This window comes from Heptranchias perlo, chromosome 23, assembly GCF_035084215.1.
Source record: "Heptranchias perlo isolate sHepPer1 chromosome 23, sHepPer1.hap1, whole genome shotgun sequence".
NCBI classification, from domain to species: domain Eukaryota; kingdom Metazoa; phylum Chordata; class Chondrichthyes; order Hexanchiformes; family Hexanchidae; genus Heptranchias; species Heptranchias perlo.
Genome location: NC_090347.1, coordinates 12392015 through 12416801, shown reverse-complemented (window position 1 = coordinate 12416801; position 24787 = coordinate 12392015). Strand labels below are relative to the sequence as shown.

At 39.6% G+C, this 24787-nt stretch overlaps 1 protein-coding gene across 2 annotated transcripts in view; it reads left to right on the top strand.

Annotated features, from left to right (window-relative positions):
* usp36 (ubiquitin specific peptidase 36) overlaps nucleotides 1-10813 on the top strand; it is a 67032-nt gene extending 56219 nt beyond the window's left edge. For both annotated transcript variants that reach the window (XM_068004024.1, XM_068004025.1), the window contains exons 16-20: nucleotides 2582-2709; nucleotides 4900-5111; nucleotides 6952-7137; nucleotides 8350-8465; nucleotides 10679-10813. In XM_068004024.1, the coding sequence (XP_067860125.1) occupies nucleotides 2582-2709; nucleotides 4900-5111; nucleotides 6952-7137; nucleotides 8350-8465; nucleotides 10679-10810 (774 nt within the window). In that variant the 3' untranslated portion in view covers nucleotides 10811-10813. The remainder of the gene's footprint in view (nucleotides 1-2581; nucleotides 2710-4899; nucleotides 5112-6951; nucleotides 7138-8349; nucleotides 8466-10678) is intronic.
* Nucleotides 10814-24787: the final 13974 nt, after the last annotated feature.

Sequence of the window (24787 nt, the reverse complement as noted above, 5' to 3'; positions counted from 1 at the left end):
AATGATGTTGGTTGAGGGATAAATATTGGCCAGGAAACCAAGGAGAACTCTCCTGCTCTTCGTCGAAATAGTGCCATGAGATCTTTTATGTCCATTTGTGAGGGCAGATGGGACCTTGGCTTAATGGCACCTCTGACAGTGCAGCACTCCCTCAGTACTGCACTGAAAAGTCAGCTTAGGTTATGTGCTCAAGTCCCTGGAGTGGGGCTTGAACCCACAACCTTCTGATTCCGAGGCGAGAGTGCTACCCACTGAGCCACTTTTTTTTTTAAAAGAATAAAGGTAATTTTCTTGGCATGCCTCTAACCCAGCTAATCCTTCCTCAAGATAAACCAGAGTGACAAATGTGATGGTCAGCCTGTTTCATCAATTACTGGCCCATGGACCAGGCACTAAATATATAGCAATGAACAGTTGTTTTTCTCAGCCCATCTGTTGAAAATGGATGCAACTGCAAGAAGGAACATAAGAACATATGAAATAGGAGCAGGAGTAGGCCATACGGCCCCTCAAGCCTGCTTCGCCATTCAATCAGATCATGTCTGATCTTGAACCTCAATTCCACTTTTCTGCCTGATCCCCACATCCCTCGATTCCCCTCGAGTCCAAAAAATTATCAAGGAGGTACACGTGCTCTCTTTCCCCTCCCCTCCCTGCCCCAGCCCCCAGCCCCCCCAAACAGTTGGATGGTTTTGCTTGCCGCTGCATGAGATTCCTGTGACCCACCAGGACCATTGGCATTTAAAAATTTGTACCTGTTTTGTGAAGTCATTCCATCGCAGTAAGTGAATTGAGGTGTTCTACCTTTTCATATAAATTCCCAAGTCCACATTTATAATGGAAACTACCCATGTAAACTTGTCACACTGCAATTATACCTCCCGCTAGTATTGGTGCTGCAGTACCTCATTTTTACATCTGCCTGTACTGGAGGGAAGCTCCTATGCTCTGACCTACTCTAATTCTCTTCCCAAATTGCAGTAAGTTTTGCTATTTAAATATAAATAATATAAATTCAAGCATTATATAAAAATAAGGACCGAATGTCTGACACTAAAATGAGGACTAAATGATATCAGCATGCCCTGGTCTAATTATCTTCAACTCTCTAGTCCTGCTTGCAAGGCCATAGCAGATTGACGTGTGTGTTTGTGTGTGTGTGTGTGTGTGTGTATACACATCTTAAGTGCCTTCAAACATATAATTGCCAAATTGAAGTGAAAATGGAAAGCTAATCTTGCATTGTTATCCAGAAATTGCTATCTGAAGCCTGTGGTGTTTGTCATGCCCATAAGGTTAACTGGCAGCTGTACTGGCAAGTACAGCATCAATAATTTCTTTTTCTTCCTTTTCCCCCCATCCTCTCGAGTCTGTCGTCTTCCCTCCCACCCACCCCCTAAAATTACTTAATATTATAAATACCAGCATTGCACAGTTACGTTTTTAACTAATTGGTTGCTTTGTGATGTAAACATTTATCCGGTCCTACCTTCTGTGTGTCTAATATCTTAACTGTGTTTAAAGCACAAAACAGTTTGGTAGGTATCAGCACATCAGACCTCTTGCATAATCTCTCATCTGTCGTGTCCTTTTATTTAATTGGTTCTTTCAGTCATGGATGGCCAGGTACTTTTCCGCTCTCGTTCCCAAGGACAAGCTGATTTTTTTTTAAGGGGAAAGAATCTATTGTTAGAATATTGATTTTACCCCACTCTTATTAGTAAGTTATCTAGTCAACTACAGCAACCCTGTCCATTTGAGAGCCTTTTGTGATGTTATGTGCCCTTTTTGTCTGTGTAACCATAAAAGGCAGTCATCCTTGCTCCTTTCACTCTGTCTCACTAGTTACAATGCATCTGCTTTGTCAGGCTCTGCTTCACCTATTTTTGACTATCATTTTGTTAGATACAGGAAAAAGTGAATTGTAATCATGCTTCTGTACACTTAAGATGCCATTTTCCAGGTCCACCCGCGTTGGTGTCCACTGAGTATAATTGATTGCCCAAACCCCATTCCCAAAACTGATCCCAGTACTTCTTGCCCAACAACTCTTGTGTTTCTGGGAACTGGCCCTAGTGTCTATATGAGCACTTATCTGCTGGATCTGATTTATAACCATCTCAGATTCGGGACGTGCCCAGACTGAGTGACTGAGAGTCTGGGCTTCAGATGTGAAGTGTACCATATTACAACAGTGTTGATCAGCATTGCCAGTTATTCAACCTATTGGGGATTTTGCTTGTTACCAAACCAGACAGATGCAAAAAATTTTACAGATATCTGTGGTATAGTGAATACAGATTACCACAAGAAGTGAAATGGTACCTTTTTAAACTAATTTTATAAACTAACTTTGAATTGAATAAAGCTTTGAACATGAGGTCGCCTTTTGAAACAAAAATACAGAACAAGTTGGTGTCCAAAATAGCAGCAAGGATTTACGTTGTGCATAATAGCAAGAGATGTACCAAATAGTCAATTCTGTCATTTTTTTGACAATGATATTAAGAGTGCTTAGCTATCACTAAGTGTTTAAAATGATTCTGTGAACCAGTTACTAATGGTGGATGATGTCTTGCAGGAAGAATCCGTCAGGAACAGTTCAGCAGGAGAGTTGACCCTATTGAAAATTAAAAGAAAAAGGAAGAAGCATAAAAAATGTGCAGAAGTGTCTGAAGAAAACCACCTTGTTGAGGCTACAGTAGAAAAGTACGTAATTATGGTTGGTCTAGTTTGGGGGTTTCTTTCTTTATGATTTGGTGGAGTGGTGTTTGTTGCATTCCTCCTGAGCTCATTTCTCTATCCCCAGACTGCTCCCGGCTGCTTTTTAGCTCTGGAATACTCAAGTTCAACATACTAGCATAAAACCACCTCTGGAGTTGCTGTAGCTACTTTGTATTGCAGGAGCGTTTAAATATGCGGCTTGGAGTGGCAGAAATCAATTCTTACTGCTGTGTCTGAACATTTCTTCTCTGGGCCTGGGCACTTTTTGTACAGTCTTGCCCTTGATTTGTTCTTGCGTTCTTCAGTAGATGACCATGCAGACACAATGTGCTATTCACTTTTCTGTCACTGGGCAGCCAGTGTCATTTTCTAACTTCGAGGTGTATGGTTACTATTGGGTAGGTTTGCCATTGTGTTTTACTCCCAAATAAGAGACATCTCTATCTTTCCCATTTATCTCAAAGTCGAGAAGCCCAGCTTCAATAACATTTACTTTGTGGTCCACGTCCTGATGACTAAAACGTTTGTCTTTTCATAATTCATAAATAGCTGCCTACTGCTGAAATGCTCCTTCTTTCACTGGAGACTGTCTATATATTACAGTACTATCACTTTCTGTAATGACAGAAAATTGTTACCTCAGCTATACAGTTTATTCCATCAATCAAAAGATTCACACGGGTGTTTTCTGCACTTCCTAACCATACAAAACAGGAGGTCTTAGACTTGTGCGAGGGAAAATCCCAGAAAACGTCAAACTGCAAAAGGGTGGTTTCTTTTGTAGCGGATAGTGATCAGTGGATTTTTGTGGTATGTATTAATGATTTGTACTTAAACGTAAGGGGCATGATTAAGAAGTTTGCAGATGATACAAAAATTGGCCATGTGGTTGATAGTGAGGAGAAAAGCTGTGGACTGCAGGAAGATATCAGTGGACTGGTCAGGTGGGCAGAAAAGTGGCAAATGGAGTTCAGTCGGGAGAAGTGTGAGGTAATGCATTTGAGGAGGGCAAACAAGGCAAGGGAATACACAATAAATAGGAGGATATGGAAAAATGTAGAGGAAGTGAGGGACCTTGGAGTGCATGTCCACAGATCCCTGAAGGTAGCAGGACAGGTAGATAAGGTGGTTAAGAAGGCATACGGGATACTTTCCTTTATCAGCCAAGGCATGGAATATAAGAGCAGGGAGGTTATGCTGGAACTGCATAAAACACTAGTTAGGCCACAGCTTGAGTACTTTGTACAGTTCTGGTCACCACATTACAGGAGGATGTAATTGCACTAGAGAGGGTACAGAGGAGATTTACGAGGATGTTGCCAAGACTGGAAAATTTTAGCTATGAGGAAAGATTGGATAGGCTGGGGTTGTTCTCTTTGGAACAGATTAGGCTGATGGGTGATTTAATTGAGGTGACAAAATTATAAGGGGCCTAGATAGAGTGGATGGGAAGGACCTATTTCCCTTAGCAGAGAGGTGAATAATCAGGGGGCATAGATTTAAAGTGATTGGTAGAAGGATTAGAGGGGAGCTGAGGAAAAAATTTTTCATCCAAGACAGGGGTTTGGAACTCACAGCCTGAAAGGGTGGTAGAGGCGGAAACCCTCAACTCATTTTAAAAAGTACCTGGATGTGCACCCGAAGTGCCATAATCTACAAGGCTACGGACAAAGTGCTGGAAAGTGGAATTTGGCTGGGTGGCTCATTTTCGGCCAGCACGGACATGATGGGCCGAATGGCCTCCTTCTGTGCCGTAAATTTTCTCTGATTCTAGGAGTGGGAACCCTGGCTGTGAGATCTTTTTCCTGCATCCAGAATCCAAGGCCAGCTGGCTCATCTTGCCACTGCCCCATCTGAGATCCACTAACTCTGCACAAACTGGGGATCAAACATTTAGACTTCCTTGGGTTTGTGCATCTTTAATGTTCATTGGATAAATTTGTTGAATTTCTGGGGAGCCCCGCAAAGTCTGATTGTAGAAACACTCAAGGGCTCTTAATGACAAATACTCTTCAGGGATGGAATTACGAACAGTGAAAGTCATTGGTCTGCACATATTGGGTCTCTCCTATAAAGTAACAGTTCGAAATATCAGCAAAGTAGATTTTTAAGGGACAGTTGTACGTGTTTAGTTTTAAGTTACAAAACCTTTGCATTAATCCCCTTACTCTTCAGTTACTCAGGGTGGGATGAACTGCAGGGTGAAAAAGAACCGGAAAGGCCTGAAGAATTAGAACCGAAAAAGAAAAATCATGAGGGAAAAGAGAGCAAAAAAAGTGAGAAAAAACACAGGAAACGAAAGAGAAGCACGAGTTTAGATGAATGTGCAAGTTCAGAGCCTCCTGCACTGGATCAACCTATTAAACACAAAAATGAAAGTCGGCAAGGTAGAGTATTTCATTGCAGTTCTGGATCTTTTAAACCTGTGGATCTTTTAAACCCATCAAAATGGAACCGTTCACGGTGTCAGTAAAAATGCAAATATTAGACTTTCCTGGTAATTCTTACTTGCCAGATGAATTTCACGTTGGTATTTTACAAAAATCTGTTGTTGCTCACGCATTAGAGTTTGCCATGTGGTAATCTTGTAATGAAAGCCATTTATTATGATTTTTCAATCTGCAGATGTGAATGTTCACTGATCGTAACAACTGTGGGCTAGTTAACTGGCTCATCCAGGAAAATTACTGATTATTCCTTAAAGTAGTTTGGTGCAGGAACCAGAAATCGGTCCCTTCCTGCAATGTTTCACAAGAATGTCCCATCAGCACATATCCCCTGTCTTAAACTCTCATACGAACATACGAATCAAGAGCAGGAACAGGCCATTCGGCCCCTTGATAAGATCATGGCTGATCTGATTGTGACCTCAACCCGACTTTCCCATCGACCTACTATAACCTTTGACTCCCTTGTTAATCAGGAATCTATCTTACTCAGCCTTAAAAATATTCACTGACCCTTTGACCCTGCCTCCACCGCTCTCTGGGGAAGGGAGTCCCACAGACTCACGACCTTCTGAGAGAAAGAATTTCTCCTCATCTCCGTCTTAAATGGGAGACCCCTTATTTGTAAACTGTGGCCCCTAGTTCTAGTCTCTCCCACAAGGGGAAACATCCCCTCAGCATCTACCCCTTCAAGTCCCCTCAGGATCTGATATCTTTCAATAAGATCACCTCTCATTCTTCTAAACTCCAGTGTATACAGGCCCAACTTGTCCAACCTTTCTTCATAAGATAGCCCCCTCATCCCAGGAATCAGTCGAGTGAACCTTCTCTGAACCGCCTCCAAAGCAATTATGTCTTTTAAAAAAAGGAGACCAAAACTGCACACAGTATTCTAGATGTGGTCTCACAAATGCCCTGTACAACTGTAGCAAAACATCTCTACTTTTATATTCCATTCCCTTGCAATAAATGACAACATTCCATTTGCCTTCCTAATCACTTGCTGTACCTGCATACTAACTTTTTGTGATTCATGTACTAGGACACCCAGATCCCTCTGTACCTCAGAGTTCTGCAATCTCTCTCCATTTAAATAATATATCGCTTTTCTATTCCTTCTGCCAAAGTGAACAAGTTCACATTTTCCCACATTATACTCCATCTGCCAAATTTTTGCCCACCCACTTAACCTGTCTATATCCCTTTGCAGACTCCTTATGTCCTCTTCCCAACTTATTTTCCTACCGTTGCTATTACAGGGACCAATCGCAAAGTGTAGTAATAGTTTTCTCAGCTGCATTGCACTTTCTTGCTAGTTTGTACAGCCCAAATATTTAAGTCCAAGCCATAATTTGCAGTATTAAGTAACTGCTATTTCTGAATGCAAGAAACCATTTTCTATCACTGATTATGTTAATTCTGATGATTGTACCACCCCTGTCTTCTGGAGCATTACATGGTCCAGTTCACACACACTTGCAGATACCATTTACGGCTAATCCTTCAAGTAGCATTGAGCATTGTGACCTGCAAAACTACTGTTTCTTCCCTATTCTAGATGGCTGAGCCAGAATTATGGGAGTAATTTCTCTAGGTTAAGCCTGATTCTGTTTAAAAACTGGTATTTGAACTTTGGTTGTCTTGTCATGGAGCCACACTCTCCAAAGTTTAGACTCTGGATACAGCAGAGCTTGGCACAGGTCAAATGATCATGCAGTAGAACAAAGTAATGCTTACTTGATTGCATATGAGTACTATTGTGTGCTATTCTGTGTTCCAGTTCCACTGTTTTTATGGGACAGTCAGGTAACAGACGGGTATAAACGATCTCAAAATCACTCTGGTGAGGATGGACCTGCCGCTGCTGTAGTGCCCATTGCAAGCTTAGCCTGGGATGGGAAGAAGGGATCCAGTGTAATTGAAGAGCTCTTGAAACATTCTAATAACAAGGCATATGGAACTGAAGGTAGGGAAAATAATTAATGTAAAGCTATTTTATTGCATTTGAAGTCTTTTCTATTGTAACATTGTAAATTTAGTTGCAGTGAGTAAATGACAACTGTAGGGATGTGTTGAAGCCTCATTAAAATACTACATATCCAGTGTTAAAAAGTGTAGGGGGTATCTGTTTTGTAATTCAATGTTTCTTGCAAATCTGCTCTTGACGGATTCTTATTCAAGCAATGGTCTGGAAGTTGCTTTTAGTTTTCTTCATTTACATCCCCCCCCCCCCCCCCCCCAAAGACATGCTGGGCTATGATTCCACAAGCACTGTATGTCTTCCGTTATCTCATCCGAATGACAATTATTTATGTACGAGCCTTGGTGGCAAATGTTTGTTCGGCTATTAAGTTGTTGAACATGTGGATATGTTATGGCAAGATGGAACATTTCCAGAATGGGGCATTGGATAGCTGTCGGGCATGAAGCCCAGGTTGATGGTCCCAACGCCCTCTTAACAGGGCAGAGAGGGCTGAGGCCAATCTTACTGCCCCTACTGATACCCTGACTAAGATGAACTGACCAAGCACAGACAAGAAATGAACCATGGATGATCTTGATCTGTATCTTGAGTGCATTTCCAACATTCAATGAAGAGAATTAAGTCATAAATGGAAACGCAAGCAGGGAAATTGGTATAAGATACATCACTACAGTCAGAGGCATATCCTGGAGTTTATTTTTTGCGCATCTGGGAGAAACGTTGCAGAACCTTGTCTCACGGAGAGTCCATGATCGAGCAGATCGTGTCAGCTCAACAGCTTTGATTGGCCAAATTAGCTTCACCTTGTTTTGTGCTTTCTGATGGCATTCTGTGCCCATTCTAAAATCCTACAGGATAAGACACTGAATTGTCACTTTCTAGTAAATGACTGGGTGGCCTCTTTGGTAAAGTTGGTTGGACATTTATTTTCCAACCAGGCGATTGAGAGTTACAAGTCCTGGGGCCATTTGTCACCTGAATTCAGCTAAGTACATTTTTCTTCTTTGACCCTTAATTGATAGATATGGCCAGAGAACATTTAATTAGCACTGGCATTCTTCTCATTGATCTATAGAATTTTTTGATGCTTAAAAGGGGGAAAAAAAGTGATGCACCTTTTTATTAAAGTGTTGAGATTTTTTTTTAAGATGCGGTTCTGAATCGTGGTCCTTTTCTGACGTTTTGTTTTGTTAGTGCTGACTTGGGATGGGGGAGTGTCAGCTGTCAGTGAAGATGCCGTACATGACACAAAACAGGCAAAACATAAACGTGTAATCGATGAATGGGATGAAGAGTTTGACCAGGGGAAGGTAAGAGCTTATCTTTATTCGTGATATTATTTTCATAATTGAATCCAAAGTACAGACAACTATTGAAATTTAATAATATATAGGTGAAACGCTGAAGACTTTTTTTCTACTGTATAATCTATCCGGGGTGTTGAACCCCCGACCTTTGGGCTGAATTTGGCTTGAGGAGCAGCTCCTGAATTTTTGAAAGAAAAGTTGCTGCAAGAAACCCGCCAACAGAAAACAGCTGATCTTTTGCTGGGGAACGCAGCAGGCATACATTAAACTGTCGCTTCCAGCAGCACTGCTTTTCCCCCTTCAATTAGGACCTGCGATATCGTGACATACTGAAGCAAGTGTTCCAGAGGTGAGCACTTTTTGTTCCTAGTGCTCATCTTACTCCGTATTACGGCGCTCCGCTGGAAGTGGGAGAGGTGGTTGCAGTTGAGGCTTAGCCAGCCCATCCCGGAGCAATCCAGAACCTCCTTTTTTAAAAAAAATTAAAAGATTAAAGGTTCACATGGCACTGCTGAGCCTGAGTACACCAGCACCCCAGCCCTCCTAATAGACTATGGAAGACCCGAAGACAGGAGATTGTCAGACCACCACCAGTATGTTGTACCGTCTTGAGATTCGCTTCCCAATAAACCCTGGATTCAGTAACCACTAATGATGCTACCTCTTGCCTGCCCGCCTGAGACCCAATACTGCTGCAGCTTCTAACTTGTCTTCTCCCTGGAGTCTTCATGCTCATGGCTCTTGCAACACAAATAGCACAGAGAGGTAAAAACAGAGGTTTGAAAAAAGGGAAAGTGAAAACAAAGTGCAGGAGCATAGACAGCAAGAAGAACAAAAATAGGGGCATAGAGGCAGGGTAGGAAGATAGAAAGGGGGAGAAGGGGAGGAGGAGAGAGGGTGTAACACTTGGAAGTGATGAAGCTGGAAATGGTGTGGTCCAATTACTCCCAAAAAAGGCAAAATAGAATTTAGATGTCTTTATCTGTATGCTGCCTAACTCAAAAAGCAATTTAGTCATACACTTGTTACTTGTGACACATCGCCTTGGCCGAGTGTCCAAAAAGTTGGACACTGCTGGTCTATGTACACTTTTTGAAAATTAATCTATCAATTTTTACATTTAAAAAGCCAACACAAGTTGCCCCCTTAAGTTTTAAGATTCTGACTGCAAAAATGAGGTTTTTATGTTAAAATGTTATTTATACCTGTGTTTTTCTGTTCGCTCTCTGAAGTCTTATTCAGGTTTAAATGTTTTAGACAGTTCTAAAATCCCACCCTCGTAGAATTTATAGATGGGGCTGACTTGATGGAATAACTTTTTCTTAAGTTGTACAAACTGAACCAGTATAAATACTTAAAGTAGTGGCAGATGCTGTGGTTATATGAAGTAGCTGTGGTAATCAAATAGCACTTTTTTATGCTTTTATGTGCATTTGATTCTGTAGGACTAAAGTTTCAATACCGACCAGCAAACCTAGTATATTCTGTGGTCCTGAAATTATACCACGTGATACTAATGTACAAATGCTGAATCACTTCTGTATCTTCCAGCTAATGGAAATGGGAGCAGCTATTCCATTTGGCTCAGAGGTAAAGCTTCTGTCTCTGAGCAGTACAGAGCAGGAACATTACAGATTCAATTCCTCAGATCTACGCTGTTAGTGGATCTCAGCTGGGACAGCAGTATTGGCGCAACGGGAGAGATTCTATTCCAGATTACTATGCGGTGACCCTCTGCTAGAGTTGCGTGTGCGTGCTTGCTAGGTGAGGATGGGATTAGGCTTACTGTGATGTAACTGTCAGATAACCGACCTGTACTTGTTCGCATGTGAAGCACGCCAAGTGGCTGAGGTACCAGAGGGTGATGCCTGCCCATCTAACCGTACCCTAGTGAGGGTACGGTTAGATGGGCAGGCATCACCGTCAGAAGAGGGGAAATTTTTTTTTTGGAGAGGGTGTAGGAGCTACTTCAAACCTTTTCTACCAAAAACCTTAAAAGCTTTAATCTTCCCTATCATTGGTACTGTTTACAGTGCTTGGGGAAATTGTTGGCAATGGGATGCAGTGGGGTTAGAATTTGACAGTAAATTTCCAGATGTATGTGTTGAGTCCAATTTCCAGTAGGATATTCTGGAGGTTATGTAGATTTACAGAAGGTTTTATGAAGGGACTTAGTCACGTTTAGGTCTCATGACATTTGCATTTTGTATTTTCAGGTTAAAAAATGGAAGAAATTTAAAAAAGAAAGGAGAAGAAGCTTTAATGCTTTCCAGAAAATGCAGAACAGGAGGAATTTTTGGTCTACCACTCACTCAGGAAAGTTTTCCAGTTTTAACTCCAGATTTTGAAGTGTAAGTATTATCGTGTAGTGACGGTGTTTCACCAGCACTGTTTTTATTACAGGTGAAGGAAGACAGTAATGGAACATTGTTCCAGTGGTAGTCAGTGCTACTATCAGGGGATTGCAGCCTGGGTATAGCAAGTCCAGAAACAGAGTAAAGCTCCTTCCTTACAACCTCAACATTGTGCCTCCATAAACTTGCACTCATCCAAAACTCTGCCACCCGTATACTAACATCAAGTCCCATTCAACCATCACCCCTGTGCTCCCTGACCCATACCGGCTCCTGGCCTGTCAACACCTTGATTTTAACATTCTCATCTTTGTTTTCAAATCCCTCCATGGCCTCGCCCCTCCCTATCTCTAAACCTCCACCAGCCCTACACCCTCCAAGATCTCTGCGCTCCTCCAATTCATGACTCTTGTGCATCCCCGATTTTCTTCGCTCCACCATAGGCAGCCGTGCCTTCAGCTACCTAGGCCCTAAGCTCTCTAATTCCCTGCATAAACCTCTCTATCTATCTGTCCTTTTAAGACGCTCCTTAAAACCTACCTCTTGACCAAGCTTTTGGTCACCTGTCCTGATACCTCCTTATGTGGCTTGGTGTCAAATTTTGTTTGATAATCGCTCCTGTTCAGCGCTTTGAGACGTTTTACTACGTCAAGGATATTATATAAATGCAAGTTGTTGCCTCAGAAAGCTACCTTGCTCTTCGCTAGTATGAACTTTTCCACTTCCCACAGCGCTGTCCTCATGGCTCTGAATACATTAAACAATTGTGCTGAATTGTAGGTTGATTTGTACTGTGGACTGTACCAGGGTAATGGATTGAAGATATCCAAACTGATTTCATATAACAATCTTGGAGCCCACAGAGGAAAAGCTTTCATCTGATCAAGTCCAGAGTGTATTCAAATCCAGGATGCACAGGTGAAAGAGTTATTTGCACTATCTAGTCCCCCTCCCCGAAAATTGGTCTGCTCTGATTTCCGTGACAACGATCTGTCTTTCTCCTCCTCCCGGGTGAGGTGTGGCAATTTGGGACCAAGAGGGGTGCATCTCACACCATTTTCTTTTACTATTGGTTGTGCCCCCTCTTTCGTCCACCCCTTCTCTTACCCCATGCCTCCCCTCCTCCCAGGCTCCAAACCCTGGAATTGCTCTTGAGATTGCCCGTACTCTTTCAACATGATTGCCCCTATCCTGGGACAGTTTTTCCATGGAAATTGGTACTGCCAGATTAATTTTGGTAATATTCCACAAAAGTTATGATTTCTAATTGAGGGTACCTGTTGTAGATTTCCCTTTTTTTATAAATTGTTTGCAAGGCAGTCAGTTTGATGCTTAAATTCCATATATCTGCATTGTTGTCTTGTGCATACATTTTCTATTTAAATAAATGTTCTCAAGTTTTTGCAAATGTTTTGTTAATTTTTGTCATAAAGATAAAAATTAAAAATAGCTTTCATCAGTTCTGCTAGCTGTATATTGCACTGCACCAAATAACAATATAATTTTGTTCAATTTAGAATATTTTTACAATTTTCATGCAATTTGTTAGAACCAGATCAAATCTCAATAAATCAGAGTTGCATTGTTTTTGTAGTTCAAATATTTGTGTTGAAATGAGAGGCTAGACATTTTTTAAACCACCTAAATAGCTTATTCATACAGACCGTAAAATTTCAGGAAGAATGCATTGTAGAGTGTAGTTAAATTGGAATCGTTAATGGGAAGGGAAGTGTGTTTAGAATATTACCAAAAAAAGTTGTTTCGAATTAATACCAAAATAGGTGTCATGTTTTGTTTTTATATATCCTTAATAGTTTCACGTTGTTTTGCAGAAGAAAACGGACTTCAGTTAGTTGAAGATGTCCATAGGATGAAGAGGCACAGAAGGCTGTTAAGCAATGTGGAGTGATGTTCAATGTCTTTGTTACTGGTTTGAACATAAAGACTGCTGCTGAAACAGTTCATGTTGGCTGCATGCCCAAGTTAAGGTGTTTGGAGGAGGGGTTGTACCTTCATTCGTGGTAACGGAGCTGAAACATGAGATAAACTAGCCATGAACTGAGGGTCTGCAGGCGAGTCTGGATTAACTGTGCAATTTTATGAAGCTCATCATGCCCAAAAAAAAAAGAGCAAAAACTGCATTCAGAATTCCATGGAAATTAATTGTTTGTGTTAGGTTGTTTCTGGTTTATGCGACAAAATGCAGAATCGCATTGCAACTATATCCATTTTCTCTTGCCCTTGGAGGTATGAAAACGGAAGTCCTATATTGCATTGTAGCAGCTAGTCATGATATTCAGTGAAAACATGTTTGCCAAAGGTTATGGTGTGCATTCTGACCAGTTGGTTGGTCATTGGGAAATTACACATTTCCCAATCAGTACGTTCAAATTCATTTTATGATCAAATATAAACTGAAGAGGTGGAAAGCCAAGGCCCTGCTTTGTGCAAGTTCTGCACTGTTTCTGTAAACTAGCATTTTTGCTAATTATGTTTACATGAATAGTTTTATATGCAGCATAGAATGTAGACGTTGATTTGTAAATCCCATCACTTGCACCTAGTGACATTTATGTTTACCTAAGATATCTCTAGATGGTAAAATATATTTTCTCCCCTACTGCCATTTCTTTTTTCTTCCTATTTTTCCTTACTTTTCCCTCTACTCACTGGGAGGGAAAAAGAAATAGTGAAACCTGTAAATTACCTGTAAACGGACACCTTAGGGACTGGCATCAGCTGTTTTTTTTTGCAGGTGACCTTATTTTCAAAATGGTAATTGCATGTACTGTTTTTTAAAAAAAAATTCAGTCGAATGGGGAGTTCTTTACCCAGCGTCCATAGCGGCAGAGAAACCGCTCTATCCTTGGGAGAGACGTGCCGCAATGGATGCTGGGTAAAGAACTCCCCCTTCCACAAAAGCCATTCTTTCACAAAACATGCTGACCTGCATACACTGACCTCGCAAAAGTGACGGGCCCAAGAGAATTTGGTGAGCAGAATGGAAGCAAGCTGCAAGGGGGAAGCGCGAGTGATCCCGACTCGGTGAAAGGTCCAGATGCAGCAGCTTTGCAACAGGCTGTGTATCGTGTTTTAAGTTGTAAAAGGGCGTGGTGCATTGAAGACTGTCCATCGTTCGTAATTTGCAAGTGTCAAGAGTGTCTCGTGTGTATTTTGCCATGTAAGTTGTTTGGGTCTCTCAATAAGTGTCTTTTTTGGGAGTGTCTGTTTATACAGGTTTCACTGTATATCCACCGTCTTTTCCTCAATTGGAATAGCTGATTTTGGATGTCTTTAATGCCCTCTCCACTTCCCCCTCTTCAGAAGGTGTCCTATTTGACGGGTTAGCTTGTTATTAGATTAATTAGCCATCTCACTTTATTTAATGCAGTATAAAATCTGCATGGCAGTTTGCAAATGAAGTGCCTATAAAACGGATATCATTCAGTAAAGCTTTTGAGAGCAGAAGGGAATTGGTTGCAAATTAAAATGCAGCAATTTAAGATTTTGAGTCGAGACGTCATTCATATATGAACTGCTCAACAGTGATTTTCCTTTAGTCATGTTTTTGATTTCCATTTGCACAATATTAGGAAAGAAGCACTCTGTTAGGGCACCTTTTTTTAAAAAAAAAAGTTTTCCTTATTTTAAATGTTCTCTGGAGGGAAAAAAGTATTCTGAATGTCAAGATTAGTTGCTTAGAAAATCAACGTTTCCAGTGTTGTTGCTGTAACATTGTTGTTTGGGGATGGGGGGGATTTTTTCCCCCCAAACTTTTATTTCCCAGCCTGTGTATAATTCCAATTTCATTCACTCAGACTTCTACAATATGTATATTCACCACTAAAGGTACTCGTTACTTTTCCCGGCAGAGTACTGTTATACTGAAACAGCGTGCAGAATCGCTACTCTGAGGTGAAACCAGACACTGAGGACTGTCGAAATACATATTAAAATGTGACTGTATACATTAATCAGTGATTTACTGAGCGTGTACTGAACTTGTTGCTTTATAAACAATCAATTTAGAGTTTGCCTTACTTTTGTCTGCTTCGAATCTTCAGCTCTAAAAACTAGAGATATGCTCTTATCTTTCATTGAACAACAAATCCCTGTAAAATACCAGTGTAAGTAACTAGATCCTTAGGTGCTTTAGGATATTGTAATCTTTATTTGGTTTAAAAACAGAAAATATTACCTTTAAAAAAAACTGATGTGAAATATGTTAATATTAGGAAGGGGTGTAGTTAGAATCAAAAACAACTTTCCTGTGGAAAAGTGTCTTTTCTAATGGTTGAATTATCAAGAGTTTACATTTTGTTTGTAAAAATGTATTTTAACACGTTGAAAATTTAGTACCAGCCCAGTTCGTATCTTGTTTAAACTGTATTGAAAGAATTGAATGACATGTTTTGGGAGTTCTGAGCAAAAAAAAATGTCAATGTTTGAGCAGAATATTGAGTTCATTTCAATGGAATGCGTTTTAAGTTTACAGTATTAACTGAAATGACTTGTTGAAATTAGTTTTACCTGGTCAACTGGTGGCTTTGTAAGGAAGACATTTGCAGCTACAGAACTATTACTGAGCTTTGCTGATAATCAGACTTAACTCAGTTGCAATTTCTGTTGCATATCATTCCAACATTTGGAAAAAAAAGCAATGTCTGCTAGTTGTTGAATGTATTTTGCTTTCTTTAATTCTGTGACACATAATTTTATATTAATTCACTTAGTGCTCAGTGGAAATCTGATGCCTCCATTGCAACTAAAGTCACCTGAGAGAGACATCCTATGGTTAACTGAGGTCTTGGATAATGAACATCTTGCACTTCAAAGAAATTCAGATAGGAGTCCAGCAAGTGTTTCAGGATTCAGATTTGTGATTTTAATAGTAACTTCACCAACAAGATGCATTTCCAATAGAATGGTATATGGAATTACTTGAAATCATACCACAGGCTTACCCATATAAATTTATAAATGAACTAGTTAATGCTTTGCAATGTTGTTACCACCTACCCATGGCCATCCACCTATAAATTTAAGAAAAAACTATAATTGTTTGGTTTACAGCAGAGGTAAAATTATTCACACGTAACTTGGTACTGAGCATATTACTCGAATGAAAACCTTCACAACCCATTTGTCATCGTCATGTATGAATTAGGAGGGTTTTCTTCATTCGTGAAGCAACAGGGTATTACACACCAATCAATTGTTTTAATTTTAGGATTGAGACTTGAGTTGAGGATTGGTCTCCTGCCTATAATTGCTAGCTGCATGAAGTGGTTCACCATGCAGAAAGCTGCTTGAAGATTACATTGAAGTTCAAAAATTAGCTTTAATATACGTTCCCATCATTTTTATATTGGGCAGCTGGAGTGTGGAGAGATTTGGTAAATGATGGGTAATACTTGAGGTTAGGTGTTGTGACCTGACTGAAGCAGGGATCCTGCTGGAGGTAATGCCTTGGAGAATGGAAGAGTGAGCAATGGGTCAGTAAGGCCATCGTAAATTTATTACTTTGTTCTGACCATTCAGTTTTATGTGTATGCACCCAAATGTTGAGCTGAAAATTACAGCCTAAACTGGGAGCTGGGACCAAAAATTGATTCTGAAATGTTTTCTAAAATAGCTGGGACAGAAGATGTGTTTTTCCCCAACCTGTTCCTTTTCTTTTAAAGGTCAAGTCTGAGCAATAACGTACTAAATTTCCAGGGCCGAGGGCTTTTATTTAACAATTCTTCTAAATTTCAAATGGAAGAAGGAATGGTTTGGAGGGTGAAGAGAGCTATGATCAGGCTAATGTGGTTTCTATGACATTGAGTGGCTTAGAGAACATGGTTCCCATTATGTTCAACATTGCACTCATGGGATGCTAATGGTATTACTAACGGGCTAACGTGCAGCTGTGTTTAACTGCCCTTTCCCTTTAAGGCCACTATTTAAACATTTCCTGGGGGGAGTTGTCTAAATAGCCAAAGCTGGGGAATTGCAGCTGCCTTTGAACTCTGGAGGTCAATTGGAGGGCAGTTGTAGCTGCTTGTAATCTTCTGGCCCCAAGTCAAAACAACCCAACTGTCTGTCTTTCTCTTTTTTTAAAGTTTGCTTTGCATCAATAAAAAAGTGTGGCATCTGGATTGTGAGAAAGATTCAAGACCTTTTTTAATGTGTTTGTATCAGATGAAGAAAAATAACATTGAGTTGTAGGAGCTGCATATTCTGCTGTTCTTTGTACACCCAGTGCAATATTGCTTTATGTTGAGGTTTTCTGTGCCTCAACATAAAGCAAACATAAACACAACTGAATTGAGTACGGTGAGGACTTTTGGTTGACTTTCCCTCTACAATACTGTAACGAGTAAACCAAATACCCAAGTTGGGATTGTCCATTTTTTAATTTAGTTCATATTGTAAAATTAAGAATAGTTATCTGCCTAATTCCTCAACCGTAAAGTGGTGGTGGGGGGGGGGGGGGGGTGGAGGGGCGGCGGGGTCTGTGCAGAAAGGAGAATTACAGCAATCCCACTTCCTTAAAGAAAAACTTTGCTGGGTCCAGATAAAGCTCAATTTCAAATCTAGGGATTAGATCCCATTTGCAAAATTGGATTTAGTCATAGCAGTGTTCAAATCTCACTACTTGTAATTTTTTAAGCTTCTGGTAACCAAGAGCACGGCTGAAAGTATAGTTAGTTTCTAATGCCATTGAGATCTCCCTACACAGTTCCAACATACACACAATAATCAGCGAATGGTATAAAACTAAATCACAGTTTCCCCACCCCAAACACTCAATGCTGAAGTGATGTAACATTTCAGACATGCTAGTCCAAAATTAAAGAAAGCAGAATCATTTTCAAGTCAAATCTACTTTAAGTCTTTGTACAGAAATCATTCAATATTTTGAGTGCAATATCCAGTATTGGATACCTTTTCTCTCCACACAATGTTCTCGTATTTGTATTGAAAATATTGGCGCATCACACTGTTCTGACCTGTTCAACAGAGATTTGTCTCTTTATAAAGTATCCAAACTGAAATCTTATTTTTCGTATTTTTCTTCTCAATACAGGTGTCTGGACTGTATAGAAAAACCTGATCTAGTGTGTATGGAATATCCTGTGCTTCCAATATGCTCAGAATTGAAAAATTGATCAAATGCCAGTAGTTATTTTTTAAAAATAGATTTATTATATTTAAAATATATATGGGTCAAGTAATTGACTAATATCAATGCAGTTAATAATATAGGGCACAGTTTCAGGGTTTCAAGCTTTGATCATATAAATGTTGATGTGAATTATCTGCAATATATCTATTTTAGTATTCTGATGATTTGCCCCATGTAATCTTGATGGTTTTGAACACTGATTCTAGTCTGAAGGTTTCTTCCTTCTGGTTAAGTGTTCTGTCTTGGCATTGTGTTTTGCCATTTGCCTTTTATTGATAAAGAATATCTTGAAAATGTGTGCAATAATGTTTTCTGTCTTTGCGACGTGTATAAAATATGCACATTTATATAGATTTCATGTGTTTCCGTCCACTTCTCTTTTAATAAGATGCCAAACTATTATGAAAGCTGATGTATGCTTTATCTCCAACATACACACACATTCTTCACTACTTTAATAGTGTATTTGCAGTTGCACCACTAATTTGGTAGCCTGCTGCTGTTTTAACCTGTCTCCCGAAGAGAACAAACCAAAACCTATAGTCTAGAAATAACACTTAGCTACAGATAACGATAATTTAGAAATTGTATGAGATACGAATGCATATAAAATTAGTGTACTTTTTCCTTCCCATACAAAGTTTGAACTCAAATTAAGTCCAGTTGACACCAGATGTAGCTTTACTAATTCGAACCAAAGGGTCAAGGCAATGAATAAGAAAGCTTAGAAGAAATGAAAAATAATCCTTATGTTGGCAAGGTTATTTAGTATATGTCTTTGTCATTGATGCACAATCTGTATTACAATAATTAAACACTTCCATTGAAATATTAAATGTGTTTAGCTGTAGAGCCAATTGTTGAGTCTCAGTGGACTATAGAACAGAGGCTGGTTATTACAAAGTTAAGAAAATAGCTGAATTTTTTTAAATGCCAGATATTATAAATCCAAAGCTATTTAATATACTATATATTCTAATAGATTAACTATTCCTCTTCAGATTACTTAAATGAGTACAATAATGCCATTAATATATAGCCTTTAATATATACAGTATTATGATTAGAATATATTTTTTGTTAGTTTTTTAAAAGGGCACCTTAAGAAGAATTGGAAATCCTGTAACTGACATGAATGTAAGATGATGTGGCATCAATAGCTTACAACTGAGTCTAAGCAGCAGTTTAGCACTTTCACTCTCTAGCTTTTGGAAAGTCTGTCCTGCTCACGGAGATCATTACAAAATGTAGGGCACAAAGCCCCACCTCTCTGTAAAGCTCCACTGGAGACTTAGCACATAGTAAGATTGGTAGAGCAGCACATTGTGGAAAATGATATACTGTAGCAGATCTCCTGAGCAGCATCAAAATTTGCCGTGCCGAATGGGCATTACCCAGCCAGTCAACCAGTCATCTACCAGTTTGCCACAGTGGAGAACAGCAAGATGCCACTTTAGTTTCCAACCGTTGAGACTACAGCACCACAGCCTTTGACAGTCTCCATGCTTGGATGGTGAAACTGCAACTTTTTGCTTTTCAGAAATTCTTTTTTCCAGAAGGTAGCCCCCTCAGATCTTTTGTTCTCAAACTGATGGGAGAAAGATTCTTCCTCAAAATCCCAAACTGAATTCCTGATATCAGTCACATGGCTGTGGGAAGCTATGGACTAGAGAGGAATTCATCACTGGCTGTTGCATACCCAGGGCCTCTTGCATTGCAAGACTCTTAAACAATCTAGTTCAGATAATGTGACCTACTTCAGCTCTGCCCTTTCAGTTGTCTGATTCCAGACGTAGTTGTACCAGATTTGTAATTCATCAGGGATCCGTCTTTAGTTAAACTACACAAAATTAGTATACTTTCAGCAGTTTTTAACTTTTCTTCGACAGCACCTTCCAAACTCCCGACCTCCACCACCTGGAAGGACAAGGGCAACAGGTGCAAAGGAACACAATCACGTACCAAGTTCCCCCCCCCCCCCCCAGTTTCACATCATCCCAACTTGGAAATATATCGCCGTTCCTTCATCGTCGCTGGGTCAAAATCCTGGAATTCCCTACCTTACAGCCATGTTGGGAGCACTTTCACCACAAGGACTGCAGCGGTTCAAGAAGGCGGCTCACCACCACCTTCTCAAGGGCAATTAGGGATGGGCAATAAATGCTGGCCGATATCCTGGGAATGAATTTTTAAAAAATCATGTTGAATTTATGAATATGGAAAGCTGTTTGCAGTATTGTGGCTACATTTTGTTTTATGAATCAATTAACCTCATAAATTGTCAGAAATTTTGTCTGAGGTAAACTGTCTACTATAATTTGGAGGGCAGTGCTGTACAAGTGGCTTTTCTGGTCTACAGAATTTACCTATTTAATCTGCTTTCTTAACTGTTGTGTCAACATTTAATATGGAAGAGAGTATGTGCTGCAAAGTTCTCTACTGCCATGGATTGGCTGACAGAAGATGCAGTTTTTGGAACACTTTAACGTATTCAAGAAATAAAAGGAGTTAAATAAGAGAATAAAGGAACAAAATGACAGAAGAAAGCTAAGGTACATAGGAATTGGTGCACATGGTGACTCTGAAGCTAGTTGTGAACTGGAGCTCTGGTTATTGCATTGGTTTCTTTTCCTGTTGGAATGATGGCTGCCAAACAAATGGTTAATGTGTGCGTCATGTTCAAATACTTGTTTACATCAAAGTTTTTTGTTTTGTGCCTTTTGTTTTTTTCCTCACTTTTATAAAAAAAAGGGTTCCATTTTCTTAGCTATTCCTGTTCAGTCCATACTGTTTAATTTTGAGGAAAAATATGCATAGGAACAGCATTAGGCCATTTAGCCCCTCGAGCCTGTTTCGCTATTCAATGAGAGCATGGCTGATCCGTGACCTAACTCCATATACCTGCGCTAGCCTCATATCCCTTAATACCTTTGGTTAACAAAAATCTGATCAATCTCAGATTTAAAATTAACTGTAGCTCTATTCATTCCAGTTAATTTGCAAACCACAATTCTGTTCCTCCTTGAAATATTTTTCACAATGGCCAGACCTGGGCACATGCATTCTATTTTCCAGATAACGATCCAGTTTCATCAGGCACGGATAGGATTTTACAACCCTTAGTGGCAAAGTTACTTGCTTTTTCACCTTTTGATCTTAAATTTATTCTTTCCATTCTTCATTTTCTAATGGTCTTTCTATCCTCTGTGCTTTTTGTTGTCTGTCTACTCTTCATCTGAGTTAAGAGTTTTTAAAAATATATTTTAATTCAGACAAGTGGCCAAAACAATTTGTTTAAATATTAAGTTGGGTTGCCCCTGATTGTGTTATTTCATTGACTGCCCTTCTGGCTTCTTAAAATTCAGTGGGGAGGTCTCATTTTCCCTCCACTTTAAGGAGTATTTGTATGTTTAAAACATGAAGGTTTGAATTTTGCTTGCAGTACTACCTTGCTGCCAGAAGACGGCGATGATGCACAATGTATACCGATGTGTAAAATGGCTTTTAACTCGAGCATCATCTATTATTCCATTCCTATCCCTTTAATAAGTGAAAATCCAGCTTCTTGTTCATCCTTAACATTTTGAATTGCAGTGCAATAAAACAGTAGGGTAAGGTACAATGTTTTTTTTTGTGAAGCACCTGTCAATCCCTTTTGAAAACAACCTCCCTGAACAAAAGTAAAATGAGCACCAAGAGGAAGCAAGCCCCACACAGAAGAATGGCTGAAGAGCAGATTAGTTGCAGTTCATTTTTTATAGCCAGGTAAACTACTTATCACCTGTAGTTAGGCTCTACTGAGTTAACCAACTCTGGATGGTATCAGAAAAAATGTTTTGTATATTGTAGTGCTGCTCTATATGTATGATGTGGAGATGCCGGTGATGGACTGGGGTTGACAATTGTAAACAATTTTACAACACCAAGTTATAGTCCAACAAATTTATTTTAAAGTCGAGGTGATGCAGACATTGAGTAGGAGTCCTCACTGAATAATAGACAGCAACTTTGAGATTTGTTCAAACGTGCTATTCAGAAGCTGTATTTTGTTTTTAAACTTGTGTTTGAGCTTTACTGTCAGAAGAAAGTGCTTATTTCTAAAATTCTATTCCATGATATAAATACTTTTTCCAAATATGAATTAAAAAATCAGTTTTAAAAAAAAGTTGTTTTTAAAAGCAATGAGAAGCTATCTGGTGGTGTAGTAAGTTGGTGTACCATGGAATTGTAGTTTGTATGTTCACACCTACAATTTCAACAAGCTGAATTCTTCACCTCTGCTTGGAATGTAAGGCCAAGAGGAGGTATTAAGTGGGACTCTGATAGTCTCCTGAAACATTAAGTTAAATAGCAAATTGCCTGGGACATTTTTGCACAGAGCTGTTATTTCAATTGCACGTCTTGGCTACTGAACCAGGGAGAAGTGTATGCTGCAGCTATGTTTTCGAAAAAGAAAACTGACCAAAAAAGTAATTTGAAAACTCTGTTGTCTGTCATTTCCTGATTTCTTGTTGGTTGATCCATGGAAGTGTAAGTTTCAATTTTACTCACATCAAGGGTGTGCCTTCAACTTGTCCATCTCTCCATTGGAGGGTGTGTAAGTTATTGAGTACTGTTTTAACTCGTTCGGTCTACCTTGGTCACCATGATTGTTCATCTTATGTTTACCTTTTACTCTTCTGACAGACATTTTTCATCCATCTGTGCAGTGGAGACAAACCACAGCCTCTCTACATCGGAGCTTCCTTTGAACCGTTGCCATTTGTTACCTCCTGTTGCTACTTCATGCCCACAATTTAACTGGTGCAGGAATGGTAGCTACAGTGACAAGCTGGCTCGAGGGATAGCTCCACACCACTCTATAGCAACACCCAAGCAATTACCATGTACATGTCATTTAATAAAACAGAATGCTTATAAAAAAAATTGACATCAAGGGAAAAGCTTGTAGGATATATTGAGGGAAACTCAAGTGATTTACACAAGTTCTATAACTTCTATTTTTTTGGTTATAACCTTTATTATTTGTGGACATAAATTCCCAACGTCCTCCCATTGTTGAGAGCTATCTCAGATCGTTGTGCCATACTGTTACTTTGTGAACATTACAAGCATTTTTTAAAAAAATGTTTTTTAAAAGAACATTTTTCAATTAAATTTAAAAAAAAACAAAGTGAAAGCACAACATAATAGGAACAGTGATATTAGGCCTGTAATTAACCTTCATGTGACATAAATTTTGGCCACAGATCATAAGAGAATCATGGATGAGGGTGACCCTAAAGTCCCCCCCCCCCCCAATCCAATTCTTTCTTAAATGATTGCAAGGATTTTGCCTCCGTTAATCTATTGGAGAGTCCATTGATGACTCCGAAGAATTTCCTGATACCAATCGTAAATTTGCCTTTTATTTGATTCTGTGTCCCCATGTCCTATTCCCACCATTTACTTTGCCATTAACAATCTTGTATATCTCAAGAAGATTACCTGTCAGACCCTTTTGAAAGCTTCAAAGTTTCTTCAATCATTTCTTGTATCTGGCACGAGGGATCAGCCCTCTGACTCTTCTCTGCACTGCATCCAATGCTTGAATGCCTCCCTTGTGTCTTTGTGACCAAATCTGGGCACATCACTCAAGATGTGGTCTAACCAGAGCACTATGCAGTGCTGACTTCCTCTAACTTGTATTCTGCTGTATAGTTCAACATTTTATTGGTGTTGATTGCTGCACTGTATTGGTTGGACATGTTGCGTCTAGTAAGACGTCTAGGTCGCTTTCAACTTCACCCTGGGTTATTTTGACACCATTCATATAGTGCTTATGTTGCTCATTTTTCCTTCCTATGTGCTATACCGTAAACTTATCGGCATTAAATATAATGTGCCATATTTCTGCCCTCTTACATATTTTGCCAACTCTTTGTTTTTATGCTGCCACCTCAAATTCCGCTGCCTCCTTGTTTAATATCATCTGAAAAATTTACCAATTTGCATTGAGTTCCTGAATCCAAGTCACTGATCTAAATTAGAAACAGTAGTGGTCCCAACACCAATCCTAGACTCTTGCTGCCTGACATAACTCCTCTAACAAGTACTCATTGTTTTCTCCCTTCAGCCAATTTTGTAATCCATTCCCAAAATTTCTAAAAGAAGCCTGTCTTGTAGAACTATCCCAAAATTGCTATCAAGTACAGAAATGCATGCGATATTATGTTACCAGTAGTGCAAAGAAATGTCCAAATTCTCCAAAAGAGTGAATGGAGAATGCTAAACCATGTCGGGTACTCCCTGGCTAATCCTATGAGCTTGTATCGTAACTGCCCCTATACCTTCAGAAAAAGATCTTAATCTTCTCTAAAGAAATATACATCTTAAGATGATGGGGAAGTTGGGTATGACTATCTCCTGCAGAGTTTGCCACTTTGGTTTAACATCTATGTACTTTTTTGTTCTTCAGTGAGTAAAGATTCTTAAGAACAACAGTGTGTGCTTGGAGCACATAACTGGGAGCTAGTGCCATAGGCAATCAACGATCTAGTGCCATAGGCAATCAACGATCTAGTGCCATAGGCAATCAACGATCTAGTGCCATAGGCAATCAACCAGCCAGTGGTTGCTGTTGTGGGGGAGGAGGGAGGGAGGGAAGTGTTCAGCATATCCACCTGGGTGCTCTTGAAAGCAAAAGAATTGTCAATATTGCAGCTCCAGTTAAGGGTAATTGTCATCAAATTGGGTAAATTCAAGCAAGTTCAACGCATGACTGATGCCACTGTCTGCCTAAAATGGCTTTTGCACTGAAT